Source organism: Dipodomys ordii, unplaced genomic scaffold (assembly GCF_000151885.1).
Source record: "Dipodomys ordii isolate 6190 unplaced genomic scaffold, Dord_2.0 Scaffold40, whole genome shotgun sequence".
Taxonomy (NCBI): Eukaryota; Metazoa; Chordata; class Mammalia; order Rodentia; family Heteromyidae; genus Dipodomys; species Dipodomys ordii.
In genome coordinates, this window is record NW_012267256.1 from 9613377 (window position 1) to 9633602 (window position 20226).

The following is a 20226-nucleotide window of genomic DNA, read 5'->3' on the forward strand; positions in this document are numbered from 1 at the left end:
GCCAGAAGTGGCGCTGTGGCTCAAGTGGTAGAGCGCTAGCCTTGAGCTGAAGAGCTGAGGGACAGCGCCCAGGCCCAGAGTTCAGGCCCCACCACTGGACCCCCCCAAAAAAAACAAAAACAAAGTGGAGTTTCCAGTAATCTCTCCAGCTCAAGAGATAAAAAATGTTTAGTCTAGGACATATGAAAAAGGTCAGTGCCTAATTAAATTCCAGAATGTATTCTTGGAGAACTGGTGATAGACATAGAAACAAGAAGTACACTCCCATGTGAGGTTGGTGAGCTCTCTCATAGTCTACTTGAGAATTGGTTGAATCCTCTCTGGAGGAAAACACCATCACTGAAGGCTTCCCTATCTTCTCAATCACATTGTCTGCTATTCAATCAAATTTATCAGATATTTAAAGAAATATGTGTAGGGGGAGCAGGTGATCCATATGTGCAGTGATGACACAGGACTGTAAAATCACTGAGTAATAATTTAATAATGTGAGTTATAATAGAGTTGAGGGCTGGGGGTATAAGTACAGTAGTAGGCCACTTTCCCTGTGTGTGTGTGGGGGGGGTTCAATGCTAGCTCTCTCTCTCTCCATACTATATATACACTATACACACTATATAATCATATTATATAGATTGTATATATACACATATGTATATATTAAAAGTGGATAAGCTGAAGAATAAAAATCTGTTAAATCTGTTAAAAGGCAAACAACTGGGGGGAATGAAGGGAGGGTTCAGCATGATGGAGCTACAAACTTTGAAAATCAGACCCTCTGAAAAGCAATGAGAATATTGGCCAAATCAATAGGAAAAGGTCAAAATCAACTTTTTTCAGGTCTCTGGGAATTAACTAAAGGTTTGCAGCAACCCAAGAGTGTCTATTTAAGAAAGCAGATTGAATCTTGCTAAGCAGAATGACCTTTTCACTTGTGCTAGCCCTAGCCTATCTCTCTGTGACAGAATTGAAAACCACAAGCTCTATAACTAAGGCAGCTGTGAGAAACATTAGCCCAGAAGCCTCTGGAAGGGGCAAAATGGTGTGGAACTTCTTGAAAGCTCCATTCCTGGATAATTGGCATTATTTGACCCGTGTGGCAGCAAACCGAAGGGCTCTCTTCCCAGGGCTTGTCTTTGTTTAACCTGAAATGATATATTGATTCTGACATACACACAATAACCTGACATATTTATAGCTTAGCTTTTCTGAGCTTTTCTTTTTTATTTAAGGGACATATATTGACTGACCATCTAATGCAGCTGTCTATAAAGCAGCTTTGTATTCCTGTCTCTCTGTCTCTGACTCTCTCTCTCTCTCTCTCCTCCCTCTCTCACATAGATTGACAAGCTTTAAGCATAGGAAGTGAAAAGACAGAATTGACCCAGAGGCAACTTGATAGATACCTTATTTTGGGTTCAAGTTAAGTGCCTATTGCTTCCTGCCTTTGGTGTGGAGCCTTCAAGAGTCATTCCTGGCTTGAACCTTGAGACAATGAGTCCAAACTTATGTGAATAGAACCTGGAAATCAGGGAGTTGTGTGGAGCCAATGATGGGTATATATCTCTGGAGAGAGAGAGAGACAGAGAGACAGAGAGAGAGAGACAGAGAGAGAGCGAGCCTTTGGATAAATACTTCTCCTTTCTCCTCCTTTATGGTCCTGAGACCTACAACATGGTTTCCAAGATGTTCCCACATGAGTAAGCAACCAATTAGCTGTAGCTATGGACACGTCACTGATGAATCCTTGTATCAAATCTTCTCCTAGTCTTTGTTTTAAGGCCTTTGCCTTACACCCCTGCTCCTTGGAATATCTCCAACATACTGCATGCATCCAAGTCTACTTTCTTGGGAATACTGGTTGACAGTATTCTGCAGGCCAACCAAGCATAATAACTTACCATTCCAGAAAACTGCCCTGTTGTTTAAGGGCTTTATGCCTCACACCTGCTGTTTCCTCATCCTGAATTGCTTCCTCACTCCATTTCTGACTAACTCCAACTCATTCTCCATCAACTCCCCGTGAGAGCTAGCGCTGCCTTCAGTAAAGTTTTACTATCTGTAGAGCTTAATCCTCGTCACTTTGCTGGTTATAATTCTGGGCCCTTTGTTCCTTATTTGGTGCATAATGTATATCAAGTGCTCAGGAAATATGGAAGGAGTCAAAACCTTAGAGGCCCAAGGGCTCTAACATTAGTGATCATTCCCAGTTCTAAGACATTTGAAGCTTCTGTTCTGAAACTGGTGTCTTTAACAAGCAAAAGTTGTCTTAACAGTGTCTTTGAGGATCTGGGAATGTGGCTTAGTGGTAGAGTGCTTGCCTAGCATGCACAAAGCCTTGGGTTTGATTTTTTAGTACCACATAAACAGAAAAAGCCAAAAGTGGTGCTGTGGCTCAAGTGGTAGAGTGCTCACCTTGAGCAAAAGAAGCTCAGGGACAATGCCCAGGCCCTGAGTTTGAGCCCCTTAACTGGCAAAAAAGGTGTCTTTGCATAGGTAGCTCTTGGCACCTTGTGATCTGAGAGCCAATATAACAACTTCACTTAGCTCAACCATTAGATACCAGGGCAAGAAGAAGCCACTTCTCTCTCTGTTGAGGTTATACAATAGGTGCGAGTTGAACTCGCAGTATTGATCTCCAGATACTGGAACTAGCTTAAAAATATAGCTTCTTTCTGCTGATGAGTTTTTAATGAGACTCATGTATATCATTAGTTTAAGCATAGCCTTTCGAAGAGAAGGCAATTCCCTCCTTTGATGTGACATATGTTCATGGTGAGTTTATATTGCTATGTGAAAGTTGGTGATGCTTTCGCCATGGTCATTCTGGGTCACGTGTGAACTCTGAGTGCCGTGTAGGCTTGGAGACTGTGATGAAGTAGCATGGAACAAATTTGGTCATTATAGACAAGCACACTTGAGTGAAGTTCAGGCTCTACTTTACCAGTGGCTACTGTGTAATGCAGGCAGGGCATTTCACCTCTCTGAACTTCTGCAACGGGGACCATCTACTTACTCTACAAGTAGTAGTAAGGATGTAACGAAAGATTCCCCACAATGCCTGCATGGGTGAAATATTCAATAAACGTTTGGTACTCTTATTATCTCTCCCATTGAAATTGCTATTAAAGTGATTTGAAGAACAGAAAACAATACTAGGTGCTGGTGACTCATGCCTGTAATCCTAGTTACTCTGAGATCTTCGGCTCTTCGGTTCAACGCCAGTATGAGCAGGAAAGTCTGTGAGACTCTTATCTCCAATAAACCACCAGGAAAATGGAAGTGGTGCTGTGGATCAAAGTGATAGAGCGCTAACCTTGAACAAAAAAGAGTTCAGGGACAGTGCCCAGACCCTGAGTTCAAACCTTATGACTGACCAAAAGAAAAAAAAAAAAGAAGAGCATAAACAAAACATCTGCAACCCACTGCCTTACACCTGAGGGTAGCTTGGGTTCAGAATAGCAACATCTGTTTTCTCATTTGTGTGGTTGCACCTAGGAATAAAAAAATTACAACCTGTAAAAGACTTTATTTAGTTAGAAAAAACTAAAAGGTGTCTCAAGAAGCTTTCAGGAATTTGTATTAAAATTGGTAAAATGAAGAATGAAGAAGACAGACCACAGAAATAATTTGCTTTAAAAATTCAGCAGTCTGCGTTGTGCACCAGAGAGTTTCATCTAATGCATCAAATACTCCCTCAGAATAAATATTGAACACGTTAGGAAGGTTTTGCATTCAATGTTTACTGTGAAGTTTCACCCCAGTCAGCTGAAACATCCTTTTAAGTTTTTCAAAGAGACAAAGCAAGCAAAGTACATTGTTCTCTTTAAACAAAGCTAACAAATGATCTCATAATCCCAAAATAATCTAAGCAAAGGAGTTTAATTCTGAGTAATTTAATATCTATTGCATAGATTATTGTTAGATTTTTGCGGATAGGAGAAGGAAGTAGGACATAGTCTACAAGTCAAACAACCTGAGGTCACAAAATTAATTTATCATGTAGACACAAGGAGCAGGACAAGGGCAGGTTGTCAGTCACTTAAGCGTCTACTTTCAATGTTCGGTGCATTGCACTAATCTCTGGGAAGAACTGTCTTATGGGTTGAGGTATGTCTCTCCAAATTATCTATGTTGAAGCCATAACTTTAGTGCTTCAGCATACAACTGTAGTTGGAGATAGGGCATTTAAAGAGTTAATGAAGTTACAGTGGGGTTAGTAGGGTGGGCCTTAATCCAATATGATGAATGCCATAGGAAGAGATGTCAAGGCTACACTGACACAGAGAAAAGGCCAGGTGAGGCAGAGAAGCCACAAGAAAACTATCTCACTGACATCCTGAACGTAGACTGCTTTCTGAAGGCGGGTAAATAGGTTAAATCATTTTCTCATTTTTGGAATGACAAAACAGAAACTTTCAGGTTATAAATGACGTTTCTAGAGTCTCGTACTCAGCGATACAAGAATTTTAGGATATTCCAAGTTCAAAGTACAGGGCCTGTTGCACTGTCTGCTTACAACAGACTTCTTGGCCTCTTCGGGATTCCTTCCTTCCGCTGTTCACCACTATGTTGCTCTTCCTGTCTTCCTTATCCAAAGCATTTTGTGAGCTTTTGAACTCTAAGTCCACCCCCCGCCATACACCATGGCCATCTTTCATGATACTCATTAAAGTACCTCTTATTATGGCCTATTTAGTTACTATTGATATTTCCCCCCCCAAATGCACATACATATCCTATCTTAATTCCAGTGGACTCTAGATAAAACTGACTTAGAATCAACATTACTGCTCTTAAAGTAAAACTGATTCCTTCCCACAATCCCATTTTGTAGATCTTGCTATATAAATGATTATTCTTTCATGTGCCAGCGAAAGTTTATCGATTAATTAATTCATTTATTCCTCTCATAGACCCTTTTGCATGTCTGTTATGTATAAAATGTAACGCTAAGTCCTGTGGGAATTCAGAGTGAGTTTTACAGTATCCTGCCTCAAAATGCTGCCAATCAGAGCTAATGAAGGTCAATGGTGATATTTTGTTGGAATTCTTTCTTTACTCTGATTCAGTATCGAAAGTCTATGAGACACAGCTACTATTGTCACGCTCCTCCCATAGTAGGAGATCTGTCTAGGATTAAAGCCAATCCAGAAAAGCAAGCGCAGAGAAGTAAATTGAGTAAGATGGTTTCATAAGTGATGGTTTTATCCTCTGCATCCCTTTCTTTTTGGCAGTACTGGGATATGAACTCAGGGTCTTAAACTATCTAGACAGGTACTCTATTACTTGAACGTGGGCACGTGTCCCCAGCCCTTTTGCTTTTGAGTTATTTTTTAGATAATGTCTCATGTGTTTGCTCAGGGTTGGACCACAAACCTCCTACCTGTACTCCCCTTATTGCTGGAAGTACAGGCATACACAACCATGTTTGACTTGTTGGGATGGAATCTTGCTAAGTTCTATATAGTCTGACCGCAACCGTCCCCTTCTTAGTAGCTGGTATTGCAGACATGAGCCACCATATCTAGCTCCATGCTGTCCTTTTTCTGTTCCAAAGTCTAATAAAAGATTTCTTTCCACTTAAGTCAGTTTGAGTTCTATTTTCTGTTACAAGCTATCAGAATAGTCTTAACATATATAGTCTTTCTATTTATCACCTCAACTTCCTGGGATCTTTTCAGCTAAAGTCTCAGAGATTCTGGGAGTTTCCTTATAATTCTTAATGCTGAAAGTAATTTGTACATTTTCTTTTTGGAAAATTATTCCTTTGATTCACAATACTCTGAGTTTTCACCCTAAGCAGGTTGTGAATTATATCTCACAAATACATTTTCTATTTTTGTTTCAACTCTAGAAACCTTGGAATCAAACTGGTATGCATTCTTCCCATCAGCCCATACATTTTATATATTAACCCTCAGCCTTGGTTCTGCTTCCAATGATTATTTTCCCCCAACTTTTGTCCCTCCCTCCCTCCCTCCCTCCCTCCTTCCTTCCTTCCTTCCTTCCTTCCTTCCTTCCTTCCTTCCTTCCTTCCTTCCTTTCCTCTTTCCTTTCTTTCCTCCCTCCCTTCCTCCTTCCTTTCCTCCTTTTCTTTTCATTTATCTTTTCCTTCTTTTCCATGTGTCCATCCTGGGGCTTGAACTAAGAGCCTGAGCATTGTCTCTGAGTTTGTTTCCCCCTCTTTCATGGCTAGCACTCTACCACTTGAGCCACAGTTCCACTTCTGACTTTTTGGTGGCTAATTCGAAATACGAGACTCATGGACTTTCCTGCCTGGGCTAGCTTCAAACTGCAGTCCTCTGATTTCTGCTTCCTGAATAGCTAGGATTATAGACATGAACCACTGGTGCCTGGCCTCTCTCATTTATCTACTTCTCTTTGGTTATTTTTGTAAGCCCTCTTATACCCTCATACTATACATAAGGAATAAACAGAAAATAATACACATAAGTAGACACAGAAAGAATGACTTTCAAATCACATGCCGAATTCTCCTTTGTGTGTAGATATTCATATGTCGTTCATTCTAGACCCAAGACGTATTTGCCCATTTCGGAATGCAATAATTACCCCTAGGATGCTGCTTTGTGAAGGTTTCCTTGAGAAATAACACCATATGGCTTAACTCACCTACCCCAGTAGTATGATCTCCCTTGGGTCCTGTGTAGGAGGTGGGAGTTTCACCCCTTCTCCTGTGCCAGCTGCTCGGGTTCCTTTTCTCCTGCGTAAATGCACATTCATCTTGATCGAAAGTACACTCTCCAGGTGGAGGTGGAAGTCTTTCTGCAAGGAAACAGCAGGTGTTGCAACTGCTGAGACATTTACAATGAATATGCATCTCATGGTTCCCTGGCAGCCCATTCTGCCTGTCTAAGAGGTGTCTGGCCATAATGTCATACATATGGAGAGGCAGGCTTCCCCCGGAGGCCCACCGATACCACACAATCGCCTCCTGTTACGGTCTCTACCCTACCAGAGGTCCTGTCCAAATTATAAATCTAAATCTACCTTGAGAAAAATATATGCTTTCCCTAACCTGTGAATTTATTTGTGCCTATAAGCTTCAAAACTCTGAAAATTGGAGATAGATTTTCCTCTATGAAAATCTGAAAAAAATAATAAAATTGCATAATGCAGGAGCTTTCTTCACAAATCCATGGAGAGTGAAGGAAATCCCAAGAATAACTTCATAGCTGTTGTTATGTTCTGTTTTTGGTTGTGGGGCTTCAAATCAGGGCCTGGGCACTGTCTCTGAGTTTTTTTTATTTTGCTGAAGGTTGGTGTTCTATCTCTTTGAGCCACAACATCACTTCTGGTGTTCTGGTGGTTAATTGGAGATGAGTCTCACAGACTTTCCTGCCCCAGCTGGTTTTGAACCACACTGTTCAAACCTCAGCCTCCTGACTAGCTAGGATTACAGAAGTGAGCCACTGATGCTCAGCTGCAGCTGCCTTGAAGGACAAGACATGTAAGGGAACTCAATGTACATGTGCACACAGAGCTCCGTTATTCAAATGATAAATTTCTCTGAGCCTGGTATTCCTATCTGTAACATGGGAATAGTAATGGTATCCTTTTCATTAGTTTGCAAAGATTAAATGAGATTATATATGCCAAGTATTCAGAACAAGTTCTCAATAATTAGTAGTAAGACATATATTAAGAATTGTTATGGCTGGGAATGTGACTTAGTGGTAGAGCGCTTGCCTAGTATGCATGAAGCCCTGGGTTTGGTTCCTCAGTACCATATACACAAAAAAAGCTGGAAGTGGCTCTGTGGCTCAAATGGTAGAGAGCTAGCCTTGACCAAAAAAGAAGCTCAGCGACAGTGTCCAGGCCCTGAGTTCAAACCCCAGGACTTGCACACAAAAAGAGTTATTATTTATTAATAAGAGCCTTATTTTCTATTTCCAAAGACAACTATTCATCTTTCAATGCTAACTTCAAAAACTCTACTAATTATTTTTGCTGCAGTAAATACTGCCTCCCAAACCACTGCAGACTTCTACTTTGGCTGAACTTCATTTCATCTTTCTACATCCAGATTCTTAGCAAGCTCTTGCCTCTTCCTCCCCTGTCCTCTTCACTGGTCCTGGGTCTTGAACTCAGGACCTAGCACTATCGCTAAGCACTACTATCTGTTTTGCTCAGGGCTAGTGCTCTACTCCTTGAGTCCCAGCTCTACTTCTAGCATTTTAATAGTTAATTGGAGACAAGAGTCTCAAGGACCTTTCCTGCCTAGGCTGGCTTCAAGCTGGGATCCTCAGATCCCAACCTCCTGGGTAGCTAGGATTACTATCATGAGCCACCAGTGCCCAGTGATATTTGCTTTTAAAACATTGTTTTGTTTGTTTTGCCAGGTCCCATGTTAGAAAATGTATATGTATTATCTCTGATATTCAGGCGTGTGTTCATATTTCCCTTACATATGAAGCTAGAAGGGTTAAGTTATATGTACGAAGACACACAACTCATTTGAGTCATTGTTTCTTTTCTTTTCTTTTCTTTTTTGTCATGGGGCTTGAACTCAGGGCATGGATGCAGTCCCTCAGCAATTTTTGCACAAGGCTGATGCTCCACTACTTGAGCCACAGTGCTACTTCCTGTAGTTAATTGGAGATATGAGTCTCACAGACTTTCCTGCTTTAGGCTGGCTTTGAACCATAATCCTCAGGTTTCAGCCTCCTAAGTAGCTAAGATTACAGGTGTGAGCCACTGACACCCGGCTTGGAAACATTTCTAAATTCCAAAGCTCATTATCAAGCCCTATAGAGAGGCACATCGGTAAAGAAAAGCAAAGGATGGACTGGTGTAGATTAAATGTACATTTCTTAGAAGAACTGGATGTCCTTTATTGGACCAAGAGACAGCTGAAAAGATTGCCCTCTTACCTGGAGACCTGCAGCTTCCTAACTGTATCATAATATCATCCAGGGCTACAAGTCCACAGTCCCAAAAACTTTTGCATAGGCTCATGAAAACCACCTGCAATTCATAAGAGTCAAGTTATGGATTCTGTTAGCTAAAATATTGGAGTCTTCCCACCTGGGATTTCCTTAGCACAATGGCCCTGCATAAGCAGTGTTCAACTCTTCTTCATGGCCCACATGCAAATCAGAATACAGTGCCATAGAGAATGCTTTCCACTGGTATATGGCCCTGGAATTACACTATTTTAAGCAGAGTCAACTGCATAATGATATATTGTTCATACTAATGCAAAAACTAGAGGCATCTTTAAATAAGTGACAGTAAGAGTGAAGAAAGCAACAAGTTAACTGGGTAATAGAAAACAAAAAAAGCTCACAGGCTTCAAATATTTTCCCTAGATAGTCTACCAAGTGCATATTGAGTTGATGGCCTTCCAAGCATTTTTCAAACATTTCCAGTATAAACACTATTGATTTTTTTTTCAAATGACTTTCTGGCAATGTGCTGTATTTACATTGTAAACGAAGTGCCAGCAATTTGCCATCTGGAGACTTATGTTCCATTTCCAAGACAAAGATCTATGTCCCCAGTTGGTCTCACTAACAAAAGCCCCAACTGCTGTTATTTTATTGGTCCAAACATTTTTATAGTGGTATGTGAGGGAAAAATAAATCCATACTATAAATTATTAAATTCTTTGTGAGAGAGAAAGAAAAAGGAAAAAAGAAAGAGAGAAAGAGAGAGAGTGACAGAAACAGAGATAGAGACAGAGAAATTTGGATTTCTTTACATTAGGCCAATTTTAAAAGCTACTTTTCATGCATATGATGTCCAAAGAACACTTCTTAAAATATAAATATTTTTTATGGTTCTTGTGATTTCCAAAGTGGTTTCACATATATAACTTAATGTTTAATTACTACATGCACTTATGCAGTCAATGTTCAATTCCTTAATGACAAAACTCAATTCTAATGAAGACAAGGAATGAAACAAACAGAAGCTGAAACTACTTATGCATGCTGGTAATACCTCACTTCCAAATTGTAATATTCAAAGTATTATGGATTAATTTATTTGCTGATAAGCAAGGTTCTGGTTGTATGTTGATGGATCAGAGCATTAACATGGAAGCTTGGTTTTAAAAGAAAATTTAAAAAATGATGTAATAGCTTACTAGCATCTAAAATGCATCTAAGATGTTTAAGATTCCAAGAATAATTCCTAATCATGTAATGTGTGAAGGTTTACTTGTATTATATTCATATCACTTTACATTGTAAGTAGGATGGTTTGGGGATGTGATAATGTATAACTCTGTACATTTACAAAGAACAAAGCAAAACAGAGTTGGATTTTTTTATTCCTTTGCCATTTTTTCATTTTTAGAGATTCTAAGGAGAATCTATATATGTAAAATATTTTCTTGGCAGGGTTTATGCCTAGGATCTTATTTTCCATTTGGAAGGTAAATGTCTGTGCCATCAGCCCTGAATACCATTATATTTTATCAGCATTTTTTATGGTTACATGGGAAGGAATATTAATCTGCCTCAAAATTTATCAATTTAATTGGGCTGCAGAGAGAAAAGTCTTGCCTTTCTTTCCTTTTGTCAGCTTTCAAGTCCATTTTCCCCCGTAAGTATAATCAAAAGTACTCTTTCAAAATGAAAATGAGGGAGGGAAAGGATGTAAATTTTTCCTTGCATAAAACGCAAACATTTTGCATGATAATGTATTCTGAAGAGGAGAAATAGGAACAGGATTTCAGTGTTTACTGTAGCACTATTTTATAATGACCACGAAACCAAACAAGCATGCAAACAAAGGAAACAATCCAAAATTTCAAAAAGAAAAGAAATAAACATTGCTACAACACTTGGAGAAATAACAAACGTTAGATTCGATGGCTTAAAAATATTATTCAGTAGAAAAGAAATATATTCTCTCATGCTAAATCAAAAGACAGGTTACCTAATTCAACAAAAAATACATAGAAAAAGCTTAGAATTTTACAAAATGCATAGTAATTATGTTACTCATAAAATTATATGAAGCATTTTCTACTATTTTCTAAATAAGTCTATAATTTATCATTATTATTTGAAGAAAAGAAAAAAAAGAATCAATGTACCTGTTTTAGAATGATGACTTAGTACTTCCCTAGATTTTAGTACTTCCCTAGGCTGACATTATTGATTATGGTGGCTACTAGGCACACATGTCCATTTAAATTAAAATTAAATAAAAAATTAATTTATTCAGCTAGGATGCAAAATTCTTAACATTGTAGCTACCTATAGTTTCTGGTTGACTGAATTGGACATAATAGATATATAACATTTCCTCATTATCAAAAGTCCTATTGGATAGATCCCATTGGCTCTTTTATGTCATCTCAAATACTTTGTGAACTGCCACCATGAATTGAATTAAATGTTAAAGATGTTTTAAGTAACAGCAGGAAACAGCAGAATTCTTTATCTTACAGCATTTCCACACTTGGAATAGGAGCCATACCACATGCTCTGCATGACAGAAAATCCCAAAGTCAGTCATCTACTGATTAGACTGAAACATGTCCTCATACCTCAGCTTTGTTTAGCATTCATCTGCCAGTATTCCAAATACAGAAGACATAGGATGTACGTTCTCTGGTCTAACACACTGAATTTCCCACCTCAAGATGGATAATGCTGATCATGTGTGTTGTTACCTGGGAGCTGCCATTTTATATCTTGTAGGCTACTTGAGATGGAGAGGTTATTTTCAGATATTCAGTGACTAAGCAAGCAGATGCCTTTTCTGGGTTAAGACAGGAAGGACAAAGGAAAAGCCAAACATCTTGACCTATTTAAAACCTTTGCCTCTGGGTGATAGAATGTGATAAGAAGGGAACCATCTATAGCCTAAACTCTTAAGAAGGTTGATCAAGTGTTTGCTTATACATTTTTATCAAAAGTGTTTATGTGATTCCAGGAAGTATTTCAGATAGTTGACTATCTCTAAACAGTGGGGTAGAACAAAACAACAGCTTAGACAACTTGAATATATATTAATATCTATTAAAGGAGAAAAGATGACAGATCAAGTAAAATATAGCTTACATTTTAGCTTAGACAGATGTTCCTGATTTTATGCAAATTTCTTGAAATTTATGCAAATTGAATTTGTGTAAATCAATCTGTCTTGGCGCACTATAGGTTTTAGTCCTGAGGGTGTTAGTAATACTCGATGAAATTTTGTTTTGATGGGAAATATTTATGGTTGATGAAACCTACTTACCTCAACTTTGGAAACATAAGTTAACAGTGAATAAAGAGCTTCACAGATTTTTGTGAAGAATCAATTGTATGATTATTTCTTTTTTATCTAGTCTTGGAGCTTGAACTTAGGGTTTAGGCAGTGTCCCTGAGCTTCTTTTGCTCAAGGCTAGTGTTCTCTCTTTTTTTTTTTTTTGGTCCAGTTGTGGGGCCTGAACTCTGGGCCTGGGCACTGTCCCTCAGCTCTTCAGCTCAAGGTTAGCGCTCTACCACTTGAGCACAGCACTACTTCTGGCTTTTTTCTTTTTGCTTATGTGGTGCTGAGGAATCAAACCCAGGGCCTCAGGCATGCAAGGCAAGCGCTCTACCACTGAGCCATCTTCCCAGCCCCATAGTGTTCTATCTCTTAAGCAACACTTCCACTTGAAGCTTTTTGGAAGTTTATTGGAGATCAGAGTCTCGTGGACTTCCCTGCCTGAGCTGGCTTCAGACTGCAATCTTCAGATCTCAGCCTCCTGAGTAAGCATGAACCACTGGCACCCATCTTAATTTATTATTTATTATACTAAAAAAGACATTGTATATGCTTTTTTAAATCTACAACATGACATTTGAGCCTCAGTACTACTGATATTTTGGAGCTGTATAATTCTTTTTGTGGGATGTCCAGCGTACTGCAGGATGTGTAGGTTAACTGGTTCTTAATATTAGCAAGACTATTTTCCCTGTTTCTGTTTTATCTCACTCCTCTAAGCCTCATTCTCCAAATAATTAACCAATAAAGTCAACCTTGCCTGAAAAAGAGTATGGAAAGAACAGCACCCATAACACAAACTAGTCAGTCATCTTAATGTTGCAGGTATACTTCGTGACTTGCGGACAATATCAAAACCATGCCAAGAGGACTAATTATTGTAAGAATTAATGACCATTCTGGTGCCTACCTGGCTGTGGCTAGACTTTGTAGAAAACTCTTGTAAGCTTTTATTCCTATGATCCCTGGCAAGAGAGAGTTTGGTTGAAAGCCATCTTTAAGTACCTAGCTCACTGTCAATAAAGCTTTCTTCTATCATCAGTTGGTCTCCAAGTTATTGGTTTCCTCAGCTGATAGAGGGAGTGGGCCTTTCACAGGTATAAACCTACTGGATGTCATGAGAATCAAGAATGACTCCAGACACCGCTGTCAAATGTCTCTTGATGGTCATAATCAACCTGTCTGAAAAGTATTGCTAAAGAGTAGCGTAAACAGCTGTGTGGGTTATAAAACCCCACTTTGCTACATTTTTGTTATGTGCAGTCTCTGTACTAGGCACATGCAGATGTTGCTTCATTTTGGATTCATTGTTGACTTCAACCAGTTTATTTTCCTTGCTCAGAAAAAGACAGATTTTACATTTTAACAATGCCAGGGTCTCACATCTGTAATTCTAGCTTCCTAGGAGACTGAGATCTGAGGATTATAGTTGGAAGCCAGACCAATGAGGAAAGTCCATGAGACTCTCTGTCATCTGCAATTAACCACTCAAAAAGCCATAAATAGAGCTGTCAATCAAGTGGTTAGCGTACCAACCTTGAGCAAAAAAAAAAGAAAAAGAAAACTTCAGGGACAGTGCCCAGGTCTGAGTTCAAACCTCAAGACTGGCACACACACACATACACACACACACACACACACACACACACACACACACATGTGCACACACACACATGACTCAATTTAGTTTTCTTTTCCTCTGCACATCACCAGGTGGTGGTTCTAACAGTCAATGAAATATCATCAATCCCTGAGAACAAAACAAAGCAGAAAGGCAAGTCACTTAACTAATGCTCAAACCAAGTAATCATTGTCTAGATTATCAAGGCTCTCTCTTCCAGTATCCTGTTTCTGAAAATTATGATTGTCAAAGGGCAATAGAATCGATTCTGTTTTTATCTTTCTCCCTTTCAAGAAAATAATGATCTACTCTCTAAAAAAACATAATGAAAAGCAGTAGTACTTAAAAGGAAGGTAACCTTTACATAACGTACATAATCATTACTGTCTTCATTTTTTTATTTTTGTGAGAAGGTGAAGAGTAGAACTGAATAAAAACTGAAACTCAAGACTGTATTAGTAAAGAGGTCTAGATTGCCCCTCCAGAAAATCTCCTGGGTGAAGTTCCCAAGACCAAGATCTGGGGAGGTAGTCCTTGCTATATTGCATGCACAAGGCCCTGGATTTAATCACCAGCATCACAACACTAAAGAAAGAAATGGTAGTCAGACAGGTTTCTCAGAAATTCACTTTCTCAAACCATGCAGGTTGGCTTTTAAGAGAATTTGTTTTACTGATTTTTCACTTAAATGTCAGCATTTAAGCCCTACCCAAGAGAGAACAGGATCTGGAAGAGAAAGGCAAAGGAAAAACTTTGTAGGGAGCTGTGGAACATAATAAGATAAAACCTTTGTTGTGTAGTTAAAAAGGATTGTTTGTATTAAGTTGCTAAACTCTTCCTGAATTAACTAGTTTTCCACTGCCCTTCAAAGTAATTTCCATGGCCTGCTTGCTAGACATAGAAGGGTGAGTTGTTGGGTTAAATCAACACCAAGTGTACCAACAAAATAGTCCCATTTGGGCTCATAATTAGCATGTAAATTCCAGTTTCCATAAATAGCCTTTTATCTCTAGACAGAAACATTTTGATACTACATCAACAAAGTCATAAATTACCCACAGCCCTCAAAGAACTCTAGTTCTGCTCTTGTTAACAGTGGTAGACCTCAACTATTTATAATGGTTAGATTCCTGGCTAAATTTAACTTTTCTTCTGATCCTGCTAACAATCCTTTGAAATCATTCGCACAGATAAATTTGGCTGTGGCAAACTGCAGTGTTGATGGAACAATTATTCACAAAATTACTATAATCCAGTGAGATAAATTCCAGAGTCCTGCATTAAGATACTCCCCACACAAGTACAGGAGAGATGGAATGAGTCGCTTATGCTCATTCAGCTGTTTGGCAATGAGTTATAGGAGTTTTAAAACTACAAAAACCAAAAGGAAAACAATACAAAAATTCCAAATCATTAAAACATTTGCCAGAAAGGATGGAATTTTCACAAATCTCTAAATGTAGAAGTGGAGCGTTACCGAGACAAGGGAGAGATTTTAGCATTCTTAGAACCTGGTCAGAGTTTGGGAAATAGGTGCTAAATTGTAACCGCATGCCTCCCGCACATGCTATATTTAGTTAGTGTATCCTCCCAAGGACAGAAAGACCATGTGTTTTTAAATAAATCTTTAGCTGACCCATGCTTTTTTCCCCCTTCACCATCTGTTTTATTTTTTCTTTTTATAAAAGACTCATCTGATTCAATTCAACTTTTAGTTTTGACAAGTAATAAAGACTGACTAGCTTCCAGATTTCTCTAGTGCAAGTCTATTTGCTCATAGAAGCCATTAGCTCTGGGATGGAGGCCATACTACAGTGGAATACAGGCCAACAGCCAAAAATTTTCATGGCCATTTGTGTAGTAAACATCCCCAAATCCCTGAATTTATTGGTTTCAGAGATCTGATTTTTAAAAGTCCTGGGGTTTGAACACAGGGCCTGGGCTCATTCAGCCTCCTGAGTAGCTGGGATTACAGGCATGAGCCACTGGTACCTGGCAAACTCATTTCTTTTTCATTCAATTATATTTCCACTTAATCAGACCTAAGTTTAGAGAATTTTCCTTGTTTGTTTGTTTGTTTTTTGTCTTCGTTTCGGAAGACTTCCATGACATATAAAACTTGCACTAGCTATATTCCTTGCTTCACTCCTGTTAATCTATCTTTTACAGTAGAAGCATCCTTGTAACTCTTATGATGGGGAGGAAAAGTATTGCATCTGTCCACTCCTGCATCAGTAACCCAGCACTGAATACTGAGTCCCACGTAAACCTGGCTGATTGAAAACTGTCTAATGTGGAATTAGTCATAATCTCTTCTCTTCTTCCACAGCAGCTTAGCATCACAATGCTAGATGGACACAAAAGGTGGCTTATTTTTTGCCCACCTTCGTTAAGTGTGCTTACTAACAAACAATTTCCAGGTCAATGTGATGAATATAATTCACTGAAAATTGAGTTGTCATCACATGGAGTAGCTATCAACATAGAGTTATTGTTGTGGCTTATTTGGAAGACCTACAAATATCAGACCTACAAGAAGACATGCAAAATATAACCAATAAAGAACAAACAAGGGAGAATCTAGGTCCTTGTCTGGGTCCCCAAGGTGTCACTCTGCTCCAGACCAATATCTCCCCTGTCAGGAGAAGACAGCAGATACTTTTAGCTCTTCCTTGGAAATACCCAAACTGGAATAATGACTCGGCTAGCCTCATGTCTGAGAGACAAAGACAAGTGCTAACCAATCTTTAGTGATTCCAAAGGCAAAGTACAGATGAAGAACTGGGGGTTAAAAGCCCTAATAATGTTAAATCCTTTTAAGCTGTGCCACAAGTTGTTTAATCAACCTTAATAATAAACAATTGGCAGATTCCATTTTTCAATAGTATATAACATTACTTGGATGAACAATGGTAGATATATCTTTGTGGGCCACCATGTTCCTTTTTTTTTATTATAAATCAAAAGTAGAATTGCAGTATAAAAATGTATGTATAGGGCTGGGAAGATGGCTCAGTGGTAGAGTGCTTGCCTTGCATGTATGAGGCCCTGGGTTAGATTCTTCAGCATCACATAAGCAGAAAAAAGCCAGAAGTGGTTCTGTGGCTCAAGTGGTAGAGCACTAGCCTTGAGCTGAAGAGCTGAGGGACAGCACACAGACCCAAAATTCAGGCCCCATAACTGACCAAAAAAAAAAAAAGTATGTATATTTGGGCTTTATTAAGTATAAATGTAGCTAAGTTGTAATCAAATATTACATCAATTTGCCCTTATACCAGAACCTATTTTATAAGAATCCTTATTTCCCTGCATCTTTATAATTTCAGGATAATGTTTTATACACATACACATATAAATATGCTTATACACATATACATATGTGTGAATATATATGTATATGCAATATATGTATACATATCTTAAAATATATGGATTTAAGTTGTTAGTTGAAAAAATAATTGCTCTGATTGTTTGGAGGCACACACCTATAATCCCAGAACTCAGGAGGCAGAGACAGAGGATCAAAGGTAAGAAACTAGCCTAAGCTTATTAAAATTCCCTGTTTCCAAAATATATACACTTTGGAACCCCTGAAAGTATACATTTATGATGCTGGGAGTGTAGCTCAGTGATAGAGTATTTGCCTAGCATGCATATGGCCTTGTGTTTTTTACCCAAGAACAATTACAAAGATTATATCTCTCTATGAATATAAAATGTGCATGTTTAAAGTGACAATATATTTTAATGTATAATTACTATTTTAATAAAGAGAGCTATATTTATTATATATGCATGTATATATAATTATGTTTCTAAAATAAAAGATTTATTGTTTGATTGATAAGCAGTACAAGCAGAATATAGGATAAATAGTTATTAACACAAACATCACATTCCAGGGAATTATATTTTTGAAATACTTTTATCCAGCTGATAAACAAATGTGTTACTTTATTATTTACATATTTATTTGATTGTAAACAAGGCTGTATGTATTTGTGCCTGAATATTCCAGTTATATCTGTATTTTTCTTGCATATATCCTAGAGTCTCTCCTATTCGGTTTTCTTTTTTGTTTATTTGAGTAATTTTATACATATTTATTAAATGTTTTAAGACTTTGGTGCAAATTTTTTCTGGTTTGACATCTGTCTTTTATATTTATTAGACTGTTCTTATTTCGAATCAAATTCAAACTGAATGTCTTAGTTTAATAGCTATTTGTCTGTGAGCATTGTGTGGCTACACACCTAGCTCAATATTGACTAGCATGCAGAGGCTCTTGGTCCATCAGTGGTTTGGAAGGAGATGCCACAAGAAAGGTCTGGGATTGGCTGTATAGAGACTTCTAGTGGTGGGTTCTAAAAAGTCAAGAGTAGACAGTGTCTGCAAAAAGAAACCTAAGAGAGGGAGAAAAGGATGATGATATCCATGCATGCATGCATATACCCCCCCCCACATACACACACACACACACACACACACGCACATGCACATATGTGCATTCACACACAAAGGTGTTGTTCCTCTGATACATCTATAGAGCCTTTCTTGATAAGCCAGTCATCAATTTCCAGTTTTATGAATTAAGCTTGAATCAACAGAAACCTGCCAAAACCTAGCTGGCTTCTGAGTTCAGACCTTTAGGAGATCCTCAAACGTTATCATCAAAGAATAGTGTTGCTCATCCATCTTGGAAAGAGTCCCTAAAATGCAGCAGTTATGAGGCAGAAAGATCTTCACAAGATAGGTATCTGGGAGTATGAGGGGAAGTAGCATTTTCAGGTTTGTAAATATGTCACAGAGTAAATGTTCACTTAATTAAGCCTTCAGTAAAACTATGGAAAAAGAATATCTATTCTGTCTTTGCTGAAAGTGGGAGGAGAATTGTGCCAACTCGGTGATATTGCACAATATGAATTACTCAGGAAGCCATGAAAGAATGCAGCAACATGATCATAATCACTACCCTTGTGCGAGTTAGGTGTTTACAACTACTAGTTGTGTTAAGCCGTCTTTCCAGTCATTTCTGCATAAGTTGATATGAAATATAGAAGCCATCAACAATACAGGAAATAAGGCAGAAGGCAAATAAGAGCATTTCTCTCTTGCACTTATTTAACATTGTGTGAAATTCTTGGACTGATAACTGATGCTGAGTCCAGTTATAAACTCAACACTAGCTGGGGCTAGTGCCAGGGGCTCCTGCCTGTAATCCTAGCTACACATGAAGCTGACATCTAAAAATCACAGTCTGGATCCAGCCCAGGAAGGAAAATCTGTGCAATTCTCAACCAATTAACTAGAAAAAACTGGAAATAGAGCAGTGGCTCACGTGGTAGAGAAACAGCTCTGAGCAAAAAAACCCAGGACAGTGCTCAGGTCATAGGTATAATCCAAGGTACTGGTACAAACTAACAAAACCATGAAGAATAAGTTCTTTTACCATGCCTAGCTTCAATTTCATTGGACATTAGAACTTGTCCCATTTGATGGCATAATTTTCCTTTACCTGGGCAGAAAACCACTTTAATCTACAATCACCTTAGTCTATAATGTGTTGATTATTGTGTCAGTAATTTATGACTCTGCTATTTCTACTTTCCATGCAGTCACTCTGCTTTAATTATGCTGATACATTAATATACCAGAGGAGTCTTTTCCAGCGTTCCCAGACATTAGGAAATCTAATGGGAAATTTATCACCTCTCGTGTATCTTGCTGCACAATGGTTTTGTTTTCCTAGTTCCTTGATCCCTTTAATAACAAGATGTCTTGCTATTAAACTGCCACTATTTATAAATCTTACCAGGAATGTTCAAGGCCTGCTTTTTTATTTGAAGACAACATAAATGTTACCTTCAAAAGTTTAAGGTGCTAGGTATTTTACAGTTGTTCATATGGTTATTGCTTAAGAGCACACTTAAAAGGAAGACTTAAAAATGAGGAAATCGGAATCACAGACTTAAATTTCAACTCTTTTTTTTCCCTACATTTTTTCCTAAGAAGAAATAAATAAACAGTAGAGGCAGTCAGTTAAGATCACGCCTGTAATCCTAACTACTGAAGATGCTAAGATTCAGAGGATAGCGATTGAAGGTGAACCACAAGACACTGGCTGAAAGCTTGACCGAGATGTGGTCCAAGAAGTAGAGTATCAGTCACATCAGGCAAGTGAGAATAAAGGCCCTGAGTTCAAACCCCAGGACTGCCAAAAAAAGAATAAAAATGAGAAGGAGGATGAGAAGGAAGAAGAGGAAGAGAAAGAAGAAGAAAGAAGAAGGAAGAAAGAAGAAGAAGAAGAAGAAGAAGAAGAAGAAGAAGAAGAAGAAGAAGAAGAAGAAGAAGAAGAAGAAGAAGAAGAAGAA

At 38.3% G+C, this 20226-nt stretch overlaps 1 protein-coding gene across 1 annotated transcript in view; it reads right to left on the reverse strand.

Annotated features, from left to right (window-relative positions):
* Mamdc2 (MAM domain containing 2) overlaps positions 1-20226 on the reverse strand; it is an 81797-nt gene that overhangs the window by 18296 nt on the left and 43275 nt on the right. Inside the window, exons 9-10 of the mRNA XM_013018399.1 lie at positions 8898-8991; positions 6637-6789 (exon numbers count right to left, since the gene is read on the reverse strand). Coding sequence (XP_012873853.1) covers positions 6637-6789; positions 8898-8991 — 247 coding nt within the window. The remainder of the gene's footprint in view (positions 1-6636; positions 6790-8897; positions 8992-20226) is intronic.